The sequence below is a fragment of the Falco cherrug genome, chromosome 7, assembly GCF_023634085.1.
Source record: "Falco cherrug isolate bFalChe1 chromosome 7, bFalChe1.pri, whole genome shotgun sequence".
Classification (NCBI taxonomy): Eukaryota; Metazoa; Chordata; class Aves; order Falconiformes; family Falconidae; genus Falco; species Falco cherrug.
In genome coordinates, this window is record NC_073703.1 from 30,032,014 (window position 1) to 30,048,850 (window position 16,837).

The following is a 16,837-nucleotide window of genomic DNA, read 5'->3' on the forward strand; positions in this document are numbered from 1 at the left end:
CTGAACTGGGTGTAACACACCCAGGATGAGGCCAAGTTGCTATTACTGGCAGCAACAGCAGAGAACCCGTGACTCTTGGCCTTTGCCCAGAAGAGGTTTACAAGTCAAGGAAAGCACCTTATAGCTAGGACACGACTGACAGTGCCCAGGCATCCATACCCACCAGCATCACCCCGGGGAAATCCAGTGAAGGGGTACCAGGAAGCCGTGCCGGAGGCTGCAGAGGCAGGAATCCCAACATCTGCATCCACAAAAGTTTAATTCTCAAGGTGTTTCTCAGCTGCTACCAAGAGACGATTTCATCACTGCAAGCAATCAGCTTAACTGACCAAAAGGACTACACATCTACCGGCCATACAAACTTACCGACTACATTATTCCACATTTGACCCAAAAGAAAAGGACAGATTTGAACAATCCAAACCCATGTAAATCACAGCCTTAATTGTACTGGCACTTAGAAAAAAAAAGGAAGGAAACAACAACAATCTCAGACTTCCGTGTTCTTTATAGACACTACATTTTCCTCCATATCGCAGTAAAATTAAAAGTAGAAATCTTTGGATGCAGCAAGGAGAATGAGGAAGCTTGCCAAATATGGGGATTCAGCAATTAATATAATAGCAATTAATTCAGAAGAGTAACTACATGACACTGTAGGGTTCCCTGTGTGTTCTGTCCCAGCGACTGCTTAAAAAATCTGTTAAGCAGAGAAATAAAACAAAAAATATTCTTTGCTTATTTTTTTTTCTAAATTAGCAGCATTGCAAACTCATGCTGGTATTTGAAAGTCAGTCTGGGCTCTCCCTAGTTATACATCCTTATTATCATAAACATTCCACAATTGGAAATTACTTTTCATGATGCTTATACCACAAAGAAAATAGCTATATTGCATCTGCAGAACCAAAAGCAGTAAACTGTAATAAACATTAATCTTTGTCAGCGGCTCTGCAAACCAATCTGTTCGGCATGTAGGTGCCATTTTTACACAGTTGCTTTATTACTATATAATTATTGATGGATCAGCCAAGTGCTCTCTCAAGGAAGACTGTTCTTTAAAACGAGCTTATTAAAAGTTGAAGCGTAAACCTTAGGATAAAAGAACAGCAGTTAGATTTTATCTGATATAAACTTTTAAAGAGAGAAAAAATATGTTGGAGGGACAATTTCAAAAAAGGTTTGAGCCAGGCACGAAATTGAAGCAGACAAGAAACTTTAATGTGATAGAAAGAAAGAATTGGGGACATCTGTACTGAGAATAAGTTGTAAGTAGCAGGAGGAATTATCAATCTAGCGATGTGCCAGCTCTCTGCATTTCAACCGCCATACCATAAAAATTGTTTGCAATGAAAGCAGTACGAAGAATCCCTAGATTTTATTGCTCCCAGTGATATTCTACCCAGTTTGTGTGTGTACACCGATTGTAGCCTTTCAAGTACAACACCGTTTCATATTAGTACCTGTTTAAATTACTTGCCCACAAACATCGTTCCATGTTCAAAATACCTCACTATTAAATTTTCTGTTTCAGTCAAAGTACTTCAAGAGTTTCTATCAAGCTTTCAAAGGCAAGAAAGTTTCATGCATGCTTCCTGAATGTCAAGATAAAGCAATAAACTTTAAATATAAAAGAAGGCTTTTTCAGGTGAGAATTCAGCATGCCTTTTTGAATTCCCTCCCCACCTTATTAAATCAGACTTCTTCATTGCTCCCAGAGTTCTGAGTGCTGCATTTCTGGAGCTGAACTTCAAGCATCAACCTTACTCTCTCTACAAAAACCCTGCATATAAAATTATCTTGGGCAACAACATATCCAAAATTGCCCATGCCAGTTCACTGATGGAATGTAAAACCTTTCCAGCACTGATACCTCAGTGCAAGCACGAATGTCACTCTCAGCCCCCCAAATACATGTTCTTTGCTGCCGCAAAGACATGGTCCAAAGTGTTCCTCCAACCCTAGCGGAACTGGGGGAACTGGTTTCTGCCCCCAGTGTCAGCCCTGTGCCTTTCCCTCCGCAGCGGGTGCTGCCTCCCTCCCTCCTTGGTACCCACCAAGGCAGCATTCCCTAACACATGTCTGTCAAAATGACCCTGTTATTAAAAACGGCTGCACAAGCCTGTGACATTTTTGATTGACCGAGGTAAGGGAGTTACATGTGCACTAAACCCAGCAGATAAGAGGGGGACGAGCCAGTAAGGCAAGGCACTTCTTAACCCCAACCAACAGCACCCACAACATCACATCCTGACACACCTGCTCTGCATTAAAACTGGAGGCCAAATTCAAGCAGTGTGGTATAAACCTGGAATTTTATCTTTGCTCTCAGGGAAGAACTTAGCACAGGAGCTTCACATTAGTTCTGCAGCAGCTACAGAGCTGTGAGACACAGCAGTAGCACGGAAAGCAGTACTCCTACTAAGTGCAAAAAACTGGCTTGAAGTGCAAGGACAGACTTTATGGAATAGCAACTTCTCACTGGAGTATGTTTTATTTAAGGAAAAACACTGCCAGAATACACCACCACCACCACCAGTGACACAGTATTTCAATACATGACCTCTGTGGTAATGTGGATTTGCATTTTTTTACCTTTAGGAGGAAATTAGTAAGGACCATTAAGTGTAACTTCCAAAATCAGTTGTTTGCCTTGTTCTTCTATGTGTTAACGATTTGGTCAGAGTACTGTTTTACTTCCTTCCCATCTGTGAGCACACGGTGGCTTCTCCACCATAAGTAAATCAAACATGGCATTTAAGTAGTGAATTTGCTGGAAAATGGTATCCTTCCACCCGTTGTACCACTGTTTACTTCTGGCTTCTACATTTATACCTATCTCAAGAGCCTTGTTTCTTGCTCTGAATTTCTTCCCAGGTACTCCTTAACAGCATTATTTACCCTCTCTCATTTCATGTTCCTTTCCTTATTTCTGGAACACAGTTGTAAACGTCCAGGTCTTTCGTCAGAGAGAACAACTTCTACAACCTTACGTGCACATATACATTTTGATATGAAAGTGAGCCTTAACTTAAACTGCTGACACAAAAAAACCCTCAAAACCAAAAACCAAAAAGTAAGTTTCTTCTGTTTCCTTTTAGCAAAACTTGGTTGCAAAAAAATCCCTAGGGTCAACTCTTTGCTATTTCCCCCTAGTTTGCACCTTCCCCTCCCCACGCAGCCTGCCAGCAACTCCTCCTCCAACCACTTCGGACACTGACACAACACAGTCCACACAATCTTAGATAAAAGATCACGATTTTTGTAATTAACAACCAACACAAAATTGTTAATACCTGCCAGTTTCTACAGCTTTGCACCACTGTAATTAATGTTAACACTTAAAAACCTAAAAGCCATTTTTACAGCCCTGCTGAATGCAGTCTGGTGAGTGCATATGAAAAAAAAAAATTAATTGAAAAGCTGAAGACTACAGTAGCCTCATGTTGACAGGTCACTCTGATTCCAGGCCAAAGCAGACTCTATATTTGGCTGCTTTGATTATAATTGCTTACAGGATAAAAAATACATAGCAATTATCTCATTGTCACACAAGAAAAAAGACCTAATAAATGAACCAACCCTAAAGTAACATCGAAAAACAAATTATTTCAAAAGCAATCAGGAGTAGTAATTCAGTTTCCAAAATTGTTTTTAATTGCCAACAATGTCAACATTAATACTATTCGTCTACTGGATAATACATCCATTTTAGTTATGAAAGCATTTAGCAAACCAAAAATGTCAAACTGCAATTATACAAGGCTAAACTCATGACTGTTTTCATTAACAGTCTGTAGTGCCGTATCTGAAATCCCTAATTACAAGGGTCGTCTATGCAAGTCGCAGCCCAGCCCATGCATCTTGACTACTACGACAGTCCCATGGATTTCAGACCAACAAACAAAACAGATGAAGTGTGTAGGGGTGTGATGAAGTTAATCCTTAAGAGGATATAGGAATTAATTTTCCAAACTAAAGTCAAAGCTACCAAACAAAAGAAAAACAACAAACTGCTACAAAAAAAAATATTAAAACCTTGCCAAAACAGCACTCCATTTAAAGCATTAATTCGGTGGATTTTCAGTTTGCAGGTATTGCCTTTACCAGCTGAACCTGCACCACAAGAAAATAAAGTACTAAATGGAGGATTATTTTAGCTTTTTCAGAAGATGCAAGACAAACGCGAAGTGGTCAGGATCCACCAAAGCACTGCGCACGGATTTATTACCCATCATATTAAACCCAAAGTAGCTAAGCCTTGCAAATCTCTCTGCACTGTATTTCCTTCTTCCAAGGGCACATTTTGCGGCTCCTTGACCTAGGTTAATAACTCTTTATTCTCAATAACAACTGAGACCATGAAGACTCCCTGAACTGAACCCAGGCCTCCACTCCTGACATTTCAGATACCGTGATGAATTGCTCAAATAACATCCTCCTGAGCGGTTGGCTTTCCATGCAAATTTCACATCCTCTCCATAGCTTTCACACATTTCACTTTCTGCAACTCTCTGATGAACAATTTTAGTTTTCAGTAGAGTTATTTTGTGAAAGCCTTTTTATTTCTTTTTGGCAGAAGGGCAGGGCAGGAATGGCCATTTCTTCTGCAAACTGGCCACCTAACCAAATAACCGTGAGCATTAATGAGCTCAAATTCTGGCAGGTGCAGAAAAGGAAGTATCATATAACTCTCATACTAGTAGGGGGTTATTCAGCTTTTTTAGCCAGGTTTCCTGTGTGCCTGCAGGTGTCTGCATTGAAACCCCCCATCACCACCTTCCCAAGCCTCGTTTTAATCCGCAGCCTATTTCAAACAAGATTTAGGAGCAGCAGGGCAGTGATCTCTCAGATGGTTGCATTTCCACAGGTTCCTTAAGAATCAGCCCCCAGAAAGGCAGGAGCAATTATAAATGCTCCTGAAAGCATCTCCCACACAGAGAACCAGCATCTTTTTGGATGCTAAGGAGTGCAGAGAGGAGAAAACCTTGAAAAGGAGCCCTAAGAGAAGGAAAACCTTAGACTGGCACCTACAAATGCTGAGGCATCCAAGTCAACCACAGAACACAACCCTCCCTTAGTATTTGGGGAGCAACTGTTCATAATTCTGCTGCTTAGGTATGGGAAAAGGACCATTGCTAAAGGCCCAGCTGAGCTTTCTCCTCTTATCCCTGCTTGCCCAACTCTGTGCTCCAGGACATTTCTACCTCCTTAAGCCTAAACCTAGGAAGAGCAGATGACAGCAGACCTGGACTTCCCCTCACTGCAAGGGAAATCAACGTATAAAAACCCGCTGGGGTTGACTGCTTCTCCTTGCTCCATTAAAAAGCAGTATCGATGTAGCAGCACACACGTCAAATATCAGCACACAGAATGATGCACCAGAGCCCCTGTCCAGCATGTTCAACCTCTTCTCCCAGCCACACATCTCTGAACTGGAGACACAGCCTTGCTGCCACCTCCTTCTCCAAAGAGCCTGCAGCCAGCTGAAGCAGCAAGAGAGGAGAAAGCGGCTTTCTGCCTTTTTTTTCTTCAGGCAAGGGAAGGATAAGGCTTTAAGCGGCTGGTTAGCCTCATCAAAGAGCAATGTAAGGCTTTTACGCTACTCAAATTGAAAATAAAGCTGATTTTCTGTCATGCTTTTATTAGAGGAATTCAAGACAGAAAAGACACATTGCCCACTGCCCACTTAGCAGTCAGGATGAGGCAGGAGTCAGGAAAAAAAAAAAGAAGAAAAAAAAAAAAAAAAAAAAAAAAAGCAAGCCTGGAAAAGCTTTCAAGATTTTAAAACATTGCCCATTCCAGACCAGAATTTTATGAAATAAAAAATAAAATAAAAAAAAAAAAGAAAAATAAGGAGGAGGAGGAGGAGAAGGGCATAAAGACTTCCTGCCCTGAAACAGTCAGGGTAACAGGACAGCCAGCCTGGTCAGCCAGGGGCTAAGGGAATTCATTCACAGGGGACATGGCCAAGTGAGGTTTAAGAGACAGGTCTGCTCCGTTCAGCTCAGGAACCTGAACCCCATCCTCCAGTACCTTCTTCTGACCACAGCACCCATTACTCTCGGGCAGTTCTTCTTGACCAAGACTTCTGAAAAAACGACACACATTTTCCTGTAAGGAGTGTCTGTATTGATAAATCAATCCTTTGGAAAAATCCTGTAACATCCACAAATGTGCTAAAACTGTATTCACATGATTCACCTTATGCTTTCACTCAAATTTATCTCCCTGATGGCTCTAACAAACTGCAGGTTTCTCTCCAAAACTCCTCTCTAGATATGTTCGGAAATCTTTCAGCCAAACTGTATGATTAGTTTTCATCCCTTAACCTTCCTAGTTACTCACAGCATGAATATGGAACAAATTTATAGCATTCCTATCCTCTAATGAAATGCAAAGATCCTGCAAAAAAACGTATACACAGATTTTGGAGTAACACATGCACATGCAATACTTGTGTGTGAGTGACACGCATAGTCAAGGAAGAAAATCACGTCATCTGTAATTCATACCCAAGATTTCAGGTATCAAAAAAATGCATTCAAAGCAGCTGGTGGTCTCCTATTACCATGCTGGCTGCAGCAAGCTCTTCACATCTCATTAACAGCATAATGAAGGCTCAATCAGGGATACAGTCTATCAAGACTGCCAAACACAGGCATATAGAGGCTAGATGAGAAAGACCAGCTTGCACCACGGTTTTTATTGCTTAGATCTCAACATTGGGAAAGAGTCCGTCCTGCCACAGCAAATACTTTCCAATGAGCAAAATGGCACACAAAGATCAAACCTTCAAAGTGCTTTGAAGGCATCACACAAGGACGATGGCACCAAGCAGGTCACGCACACTGCCCATTTCCACAGGTGGGGCTTAAAACCACTGCAGTGTTGAATCCAGAGCCAGAAGAGCAACCAGGATGGGGCCATGCATGCTTGCACTGATGACCAAGAGTACTTTGCATATGTAACACAAATAGCGCTAAACTCAGCAGCTCTGTTGCTCATGTATGCAGTAATTATGATTTAATAGGGCTTCATAATGTTCTCTCTAATTACTGATTATATCTTTTTGTATACTTTTATATGCACGTATACAATTATAGATATTCATACTGATGTACTCAGACAAAATCTGAGGAAGCAAGGAGGATGCTAGAAGAAGCAGCCAGTACACAAAGGGGTCAACACCCACCTGTTGATGGGGCAGCAGCGGTGGCAGCAGTGAGCCTTCCCCCACCACCCCACAATTTCAGCTGGGATCCCAGGCAGGGCAAACAACTCTCCCTGGCCCATACAGCCACCAACAGTCAGTCTCCAACTGCTTTCAGCCTGCCAGCCCTTAAGGATCCTTCCACAGCAGCTCAGACCCTGTTAGAAATGTCATTTTTCTGCAAACCTCCCCGCACACAGTGCTGCTGGCACTGGTCGCCTGCCGCTGCCAGAAACAAAGAGGGATCATACGCACTTGCATCTGTCCTCGTTGGGTGAGGGAGCTGAGTTTGCTCACAGAGGGTGCAGGGAAGCCCCAAGGCCAGTATGAAATGGAAGGTGGCAGCTGCCTGCAGGGGATGAAAGCTGGAGGAGAAGGGTAGGACCATGAGGGATGAGCCCATCCCTATCTCATATAACTTCATCTTTAGCCACTTTTCACAGCCTCCTTAAGTAAGAAGTTGAAAAGTATTTGTACACAGGGACAACTATTCAATCAATGAACATTGTCTGCACAGGGTCTTTAACACCCACAGAAATCAATGGCAACATCTTTCAACCTCAGCCCATGCCAGATTATGCTGGCAGCAGTAACGGAGGCATAAATACGAGGGGGAATAAATACAAGGAGGAATAAATGAGCAAACTACAAATTCTGAACAAGCACAAAACCTTTCTCATATATTCTTTGTGAAATTAGCAGCGAATGCAGTTAGCTGGGTACCTAACCAAGCACAAGATGCTACAGGCACAGTGATTTCTCACTTCAAAAGCCGCTCACTTTCATGAGGACATGCAGGAGCGTGTTACCACCCACCTCATACATTATTTGAAACCACTGCTCTTAATGACTGTATGTGAATTTTGATTCAAAACAGAAACTAAACCAGGTCTCAAACACTACCTAGATTGTGAAGGGGAAGTTATATAAAGTTAGTTGGTAACTTACACCCTGTATTTTACCTTTATCTCTGTTATTATCAGACCTTGCTCACTTTTAGCCCTGGCCAAAACTAAATTTATGACTTTTGCTTTCTGTGGCAAGAACAGATGAACTGGCACTGTACAGCCTAGCAGCATGACACGGGAAGGACAGGATGACAGCCAGCAAACACCAGGACATAAACACCAAGAAAGATGATAAATTATCTGAAGCAGTACAAAAGGGACATAAAAATAAATTGCAAAGGGAAATTTTACAGCAAAGAATGTTATTTCTTGAGAACAAAGACCATGGTATTTGACCATGGCAGTCTCCTAAAGGAAACAGTGCCCTGTTTTGAGGAACTGCAGAATCAGGAAAAGCATGTAGAGCATCGAGAGGGTGCTGGGATGCTGCATGGCCAGGAAAATGGACAGACTGATGTACCCAATGTCCAACTCTGAAATGGAGATCTCATTATAAAGCGCTTCTATCATGAGAATAAGAAAGAAGCAGTTTGCAAAGACTCAAACTTAAATGTCTCTGCAAATTAATACACTTTGTAGGAAAAAACCAGTCAAATGTAGTGTTTATTCTAAGCACTTTACTGCCTCAGACTCATTAACCCGATACCTCACATGCTGTCTTTGTAATGCAAATTTGCTAAAATACTATGTTTTCCATAAAACATTCATATAGACAAGCTCACACTGCTCAAATATCAAATGTAAGTGGAGAAAAAATACACTAAATTTTTCTTAATACCTGGGCTCTGCACCTAAGCCTTACCTGCATAAGCAGTTTGCAAGAAACCTTCTGCTGTTGCTGCAGCCGCTGTGGCACAAAGGTGGAAGATTTCCCAAAACAGCTGATGTAGGCAATTATAAACTGAATTACCACATGCAAAAGCCAAATGAAAAGACTTTGTAGAAGGTACCTACAGCAGAGTGTTTTTTGAGGAAGAGAGATCATTACAGCAAGGAGAGGAGATACCCTGCATTTAGGGAGGCCAAACACTGCGCATACTGCACCTGCTTGCTGAGCTCCTATTTAATAGCCACCTGCCCAACCACGCAGTGTTATCACTGTGAGGGTCTGCAGGGAATCCTCACCACACTGCACCGGGCACGCTGTTTCCAGCCACTGCAGTGACTGGACGTAATATACCCATCCAACAACACGTGGAGCCCCGCAGGAGATAAAAATCATTCTGACCAAGGTCTCCAGCCTAACCTGAGCCAGATGGTCCGCACAGCAGAAGATGAGTCAGGGTTGCAGAGGGCTGAGGGAAGGGAAAGGTTCCTGGTTCATGACTTACACAGCTGTGGAGAAGGACCAAAGCGTCACCTTAAGGGTGTGATGTTACAATGACTCTCTTCCTTCTCCAATGGACGTAGGTGTTGGAACATGAAATACCACAACAAGTCTACAGCCAGCTGAGAGTCACAGTATAAATTGCACTAAACCGAATTCAAATACACAGGATAAATGCAGGAAATTTTATGATCTTTTCCTCCTCCCTCCACAGGTACCAACTACTTTTGTTTCAAGATGATTATGCCATTCAAATTAAACTCGGAGCAACTGCTCTCATCCTGTATTTAGTTTTGAAAACTGCTGTTCCTTTTCAGACTTGATGAAGGGCCCAGAAACCTGGAAATTGTCTAATTTTTAGAACTATACCAGTTGGCTTGATAGAAGAAGATACTACTTCCAGGTACAAGCCTTTCCTAGATTTCCCAGAGCTATGAGGCAGAACTCAAGATGTCATTGCCTGAGGTGACAGAAACATCTACACCAGTTTCATTGAGGTTCAGAGCTAAGATGTGCAGGTGACCAACGGGAGGCATCTTAACAAGAGGTTTTCTCTAATCTGCATAACGACATTCCAGCTGTAAGCCAGGTGTACTTCCCAGCTTGTCTGCTAGACCTGGCTCTCAATCATCCAAAACACATCAAGGCTCTGTTACTGCTCCTGAACCCCGATGACCTCCCAAAGGAAACAAGGTTCTCAGGGAGATGATGCACACGCACACCCTGATGCAGCCACACCACACAGGCACCATGTGGCAAGGGCTTGGAGACTGGAAACTGCACCCCAGCAAAACCATCCTGCAGCACAGACACAACCAAAATGAATCTGACTTAACATGAAACTTTAAAATTATTAAAATAAATTAGCAGAGTCGCTGGAAAAAAAAAAGTTTCAGGCAGGATCTATAATAAAAATAAAAACAAAACAGTAATTCTGCATATAAGCTTCAGAACATGTTATGAAAAGTACTTGTTCAAACACCCACAATGATTTCTCAGATGCATTAAAAGAGAATGAACATACTGAAACCCATTTGGTTTTGAAATTCAGCTCATTTGGCACATCTTCCACTTTTGAAAGAAAACAAACAGCAAATGCAGACAAGCCATAGCATGAGCAGCCATGCACTGTCCTGCCCACCTGCTTGAAGCCTGACTCAGAGGAACATACCTGGCTATACCAGCTAAGCTTCATCCTTCACCTCAGTCCTCAGCCTGTCCATTAAAATGGTCAATAGCAATGCCAGCTGAGAAACGTCCATCACTGGAAACTCATTTTTGCAGGTCACTGGCTAGCCAGACAACAACAGCTTCTAGCCATTACCGACAACTCTTCAACATGAACTGCTGATTTCCAGCAGAAAGACAAGCCACGAGCCATCCATTTTCTTAATTGTAATTAAAACAAAACGAAATCCACTCAACTGTTTCTATATGATTTCGTTTGTATAGAATATAAACATGCAATCATCCTGCCACATTTCTGGAAGGTGAACACTAACATAATAAGCATCTGAATGCATTCAGTTCATCTATTGAGGCAGGGAGTATCTTATTGTAAGTAGTTGATGCTGAACAGAAATTAGCATCAGAACAGTTTGGATAACAAAATGTTCTGCTGTGTCGACCCCCAGGTAAGCTGACAAAACAGATTTGGACAGGTATGTCTTATGATGGAAAAATTAACTGTGATAAAGAAAAGAATAAAATGGCCTTTAGATATGTTCTGTTCTCGTAGTCATTAAGATGCAAAAGGAATTTTTAAAAATGCCATCTCCATAAACCTCAAGCACACATAAGAAAAAGCAAACAAACCTGCCTGGGTGCCTGGCTGTTTGCAGTACTGTCTGCTTTAATGGTTATGGCAAAACTGGCTTCCTTAGTTGATCAGTCCCGCTCCCACTGTACTATACAGAGCTTTATAATGCAGATCGATCTGGGGGTTTTAAGAAAAATGGAGCAAAACCACCACGCTACACATCAAAGTTCATATCAAAGAAAAAAGCATACAACCGGTTATCTCCTCTTACAAACATTTTAAGTATTTGCCATTTGCAAAGATTCTCAATCAGAGAGACAGACTGCATCATGTTTGACTCCAGTAAAATGTCTCCTGAGAAACTCTGCCTTGATCTAAAATTCTCATACTTGGGTTTTAATTTCCAGTCATATTTACAGGAATCTGCTTCCTCCAACTTCCAAATTGAGACTCCATGGCTTGAAATATGCCCATTAGCTATCATACGACTGCAAATCTATTTGACTAAGAGATACACATTCTCAGGCTGCAGAAAATAATTAGGCACTCCAGATTTTCCTGCTGCTTCCTGAGGAGCAGATGCCAATGACCAACATCAACAACCAAGACCACTGGTCCCACCCAATCTCACAGCTCCTGTACATCGATGTTACAGTGATTGATGGAATTGCTAACCGCCAGGATACATGCAAATTACACAACAAACCCACAACTGTCTGCATGTGTCCAGTTTCCACCCTGAGCTGAACCGATCTCCTACTCACCAGGCTCTCGGTCCTTAGTGGATATGCACTCTTTTATGGACTCTGTTATGCCAAGACTAGCTGCAGTGGGGAGTGGGCCAAGCAAGGATTCCAATGCGGGTGGTCTTACAAGAGCTTCCTTTCCATTTTTGTATTCCTCATCTTCATTTTTTTTCCCTCTATCCTTCTCATGAAGTTCATTATAAAAGTCCTTGTTTAAGTGATTAGCAGCTGCTTCCAGTTCCTCATCTTCTGCCTCCTCCTCTCCAAATATGCTAGAGGTATTATCTTCTATAGAATCTGTAAAGGGGAAAAAACCCAATCAGCCACTGCATACCATCCGTTACAGAAACTTAATAAATAGAGAGATGCTGACTTAAAAGAATAAAAACTTTTAGAGAAAATCTGTAGAAGAAATATACATTATTTTATTACAATATATGAATACATGGAGTTTTTAGATGCTCTTCCAATTCATTACCTCGGCTAATAAAACATATTCTTGTGAATACAGTCATGATTTAAAATAGAAGTATTGTGTTATCGAATTATGGCAAGTAAAATGGCTCTGTAAGAGAAGCCAGCTACTTACTGGTAGAACTACAAATCAAAAATAGCCATTTCAACACAGGCAAGGCCCTTTCACATCACCAAGTCAGCTGTGGGATTTGGTGACAGAAGGGTCTAGATACTGGTCCACTGCACTTTCAGAGATGAAAAGGAACATTCTTATGTGCCAGTGCCAAGCTTATAAGGCACCAGGAAAGAAGAACAACTGAAATCATTAATGAACAATGCAGCTGTTTTGAAGACTGATATATGAACCAACTAATTGGCAGAGAGAACTCCAACCCAATAGAGACCATATACATGATCATGTTTATCACAATAAAGTTTATACACTTAAGACTGCCTGCAGGATCTGAACCTGTTACTATTTAAGTGGTCACAAGACTTTATAGACTTACCATCTTTAGTGAAATTTGCAAAGACGCCTTTTGCTTTTGGTCTACTGTTTTCTAATTCAATCTCTATTTCATCTTGATAGCTCGATATTTCACCTGTGGTGTTGAAATAAAAATAAAACTCAGCAATCATTGATGTAATTTTGAACAAATGAGTGATATGTTACACTAAACACAACTTATACCTTCAAAATCCTCCAGCTTTTTTGATAATGCCTTCTCAAGCTGAAACAAAAATAAAATATATGTGAAATTACTAAAAAAAACCCACAACTTTCTACTGTTTGTGAACTGTATATAGAGACAGAGAATGATAGGGTATTTTAAAAGCAAAAAGCAAGTTTAAAACCCAACCCAAATTACTTTGCAGTGTCAGACAGGTCAGACAGACAAGTTTCAAAATACTGACCAATTTCAAATGTCCCACCTATTTCTGTATTTCAAAAGGAACCTTCACTCTGGCAAGCTGCAAATAAAAGGCCCCTTTCCTCAGCAGTCAAACTCTCTGACTGTCCCTGTAGACGCAAAGAAGTGCAAGGACAGTGCTGGAATTGCAGTGCCCAGCCCAGACATAGCACACAGGCGATGGCAGAGTGAAGCCCACTGACTTACAGCACCTGGCAGGCTCTTGAGAACATCATAAACACGCCTACAGACCTTTAAATGAAACTCCCTGAAAAACTAATAATGTAAGAATTGGCTGTGACAGTAGTAAAACGTTCTCTGCTGGTACCAGCTTCAGTTCATGCTTTGTAAAGAAATGAAGCCACATGAGAACTAATCTCTGCGGAAGCAGGTGTTGTACCACACAACAAAACCTGCAGTCTCATTGAAGTAATTGGCTTATTGTTTTCATATGTGTTTAAACAAAAGTTATATGTAATGGCACTTCTCCTGACCATGGGTATCACCTTAAAAACAGCGCACCGTTTCTGATCCAGTAACAAAGCTTACACCTTTGCAACCCTGGTTCTTGCTAACCAGGGTGGAAGACTGCACGCAGCACACAAAAGGGAAGTGCAGACATAAGGACAGCTACTCAAGACCTCCATGCCACAAGCTCAGCTTAAGCTGTCACATGAGAGCCTCCAGTTTTCTAAGGACAAAAAGATTTGACACTTCAGTAAAAGGGAAAGCACAAAAAAGGGAAACACACATGCAGCAAGAAAGCAAGCAAGAAGGAGGTAACTGTGCCCAGTGCAACTGCGTCAGCTTGCAAATGGGGGAGCATCTGGGCAGAGTGTGCTGAACCCTGACCCACAATACAGCAGTCGTGGCTACGCACCAAACCCTGGTAGCCTGAAAAACACGGAAGCTCAGGTGGTGCTTGTTTACTCCACTACCCAGACATCCTGATCTGCACTAACAAAAGCAGTGGCTCTGTTCTTTCTGCAGTGGCTGGCTACAACAGTAGACGTACTTCGATCCCTCATCAGGGAACGTTTAAAGCTACATTTGAAGCTACATATCTGGAAGAGCACATCTCTCTGGAGGAGTGAGCAAAAATGATACAGGAAAAAAACTTATATATATATAATTATTTTTTTAAATGGGAAGCTATCCCTTTGCCAGTAAAACAAAAAATATCCTTTAGTTAATGCACTGTGTATATCATTATATATGCATTAATGCTCACCCTTCTCTTAAGAACCTCAAATTAAATGTAACTAAACCTTATCAAAGGCTGGTCAGTCAGGATTTAGTATTAACTGATTCAAAAAGGAATATACAGAGGGAGGAGAGAAATACAGAGAGCATCCAATTCAGAATTCACCTGCTGTATCTTCAATTTTTTTTGACCAGCTGTAAACGAAGGAGGATCACATTCTTCTTCCAAGTCAATCTTCATGAACTCATCTATGGTTAGCTGACTTGTTGGTGTATCTTCGAACTCTGTCAACCTACCAAAGCATATAGCACATCACCATAACATCTTTAAGAACGCCTTTAAGAGTAACAAAATTTGTCAGTCTGCTAAGTTACAGAATAAACATGTCATCGTTAGAAACTCTGGCTCAAATGCAGATTACATTAAAACTGAAGTGATACTAATTGTTTCACCTGCTGCAAAGAAAGTAGCTTTTCAATCACAAGTTAGCTTTTGATTTATTACAGAATGTAACACACACTTTTTTTGATGAACAAGGACTGAACAGAAATACCACGGCCCCTATGGTCAAGTAAGTATAGACTGACAAAACTAAGACAGGAAACACAGCTCATCCCTCCCATCTCATTGTTTTGTTATCAACAGCAACAACAAAACAGATTCCCAAACTAAAATGTCTGCCGTCATAGTTTAGGAGTATGCTCTAAAATATTCCTGATATGTTAGCATGATTAATTTATGCAAAGCAAGTGTTAAAGTAACGTCTCTTCAGCAGACTGGAAGAAGGACAAGAAGCAATCTTCCCAGGACACACAAAAGCAGTAGAAAAATAAAAAGATCATCTACACGTTGCACAGATGGAATAGGCAAATGCATATAATTTTACAGTAACATACTTTGTATTTGTTTAATGTTTGTGTTTTAAAAGTTCCTTCCTATGTGAGAGAGAGGACTAGCTCCATGGGGAATCTGCCATGAAAGCAGCTGAACCTTTCAAAGGAGCTGAATCTTAAATGAGACGACGCCGTAATTTCATCATTTTATACAGGTGGTGGAGAACAAGCACATCCATTTTACAGATGGAGAAAGTGAGACAAAAGGTTAACTACAAAGCCAGGTCAGGAAATGTCTGGCAGAACGCTTTTCTGACAGAAAGTGCCCTTTTAATAATATCAACATTTTCCATGGGAAAACGGCAATGACGGGTCTGCAGCTGCTTTACTGGAATATTCCCATCTTCCAGAGGAAGCAAAGCTGACAACAGCTTCCATCTGCAAAGCTAGGAAACTAAAAAGGGTGATTCAGTACTCCCAGCACTGAACCTTTCGACATTTCTCCCCACCTAAACGCAGTCGTGGCTTTCCCCTCTACTTCTGACCGCAACAGAACTCCCTCCGAAGAAGTAATTTTCTCTAGCACGGAAATTCAGTTTCCAACCAATTCCAGGGTCAAACCCAAGAGCACAGGGCCACACTCTCGGCCTTTATCCTCATCAGTACCTGCATTTCTTTTTTTATAAACTGAGGAGCAAGGCAAGAGGGATGCAGGCATGCCGTAGCTTCAGGCCACCTTGCCCAGAGGCACCCTGCTCCTGGAGCACAGGCCACGTGTGGCACCTCCTGCAGTGACATGGCAGGGAGAGCCAGGCACCTCTATGCCAAACCAACAGCAAGCAGCACACCGAGCCCACGCACGGCTATGCCAGCCAAAAATAGTGCTGCTGAGGAGAAGAAAGCCTCTGAAACCTAGTCTTACTTTTGGAGTTCAGGCATCTCCACCAAGCCCCAAATTAGCCATGTATTTGAGAGTGACTGACAGCTCAAAACCTTCCCTCAGAGTACCAGGGACCAGCTCCCTCCTCCTCCCTTTCAGATCAAATTGGAAAGGAGAGGAGGATGCTGTTGGCAGCAGCATCACCCAGCTTTTAATTAACAGACTAGAAGCGTTTCTCAGTGCTAACGGGCTTCCAGCGCGCATTACCCACCTTCCAGAAGGGAGCCTCATCTATCAGGCTAGAGGGAAAACCTGGCTAGGGCACTGCTGTTATTATTATTTTAATTCAGGATTCACTTCATGCCAAACCCATGCCTTATTTTAGGAGCATGGATTTTGCCAGTCACCACCATTAAACTACAGTCCTCCATCTCGCCACATATGAATCATGCATTCACAGGTAGTTCCACTTCAGGAAGACTTTTCCTCCCAACCACACTCACCTCATTAAAGTATTATTCTCCTCCCACTGCAAAAAGCCAATATACACTTTGGCAAAGACACCTGGTTTGTTTATTCCACTGGCTCCGAGTCCAAGAC

At 41.8% G+C, this 16,837-nt stretch overlaps 1 protein-coding gene across 4 annotated transcripts in view; it reads right to left on the reverse strand.

Moving 5' to 3' along the window:
• BRF1 (BRF1 RNA polymerase III transcription initiation factor subunit) overlaps window positions 1-16,837 on the reverse strand; it is a 175,639-nt gene that overhangs the window by 62,208 nt on the left and 96,594 nt on the right. For all 4 annotated transcript variants that reach the window (XM_055715148.1, XM_014278464.3, XM_055715149.1 and 1 more), the window contains 4 exons: window positions 14,690-14,816; window positions 13,101-13,140; window positions 12,919-13,011; window positions 11,972-12,250 (listed from right to left, as the gene is read on the reverse strand). In XM_055715148.1, the coding sequence (XP_055571123.1) occupies window positions 11,972-12,250; window positions 12,919-13,011; window positions 13,101-13,140; window positions 14,690-14,816 (539 nt within the window). The remainder of the gene's footprint in view (window positions 1-11,971; window positions 12,251-12,918; window positions 13,012-13,100; window positions 13,141-14,689; window positions 14,817-16,837) is intronic.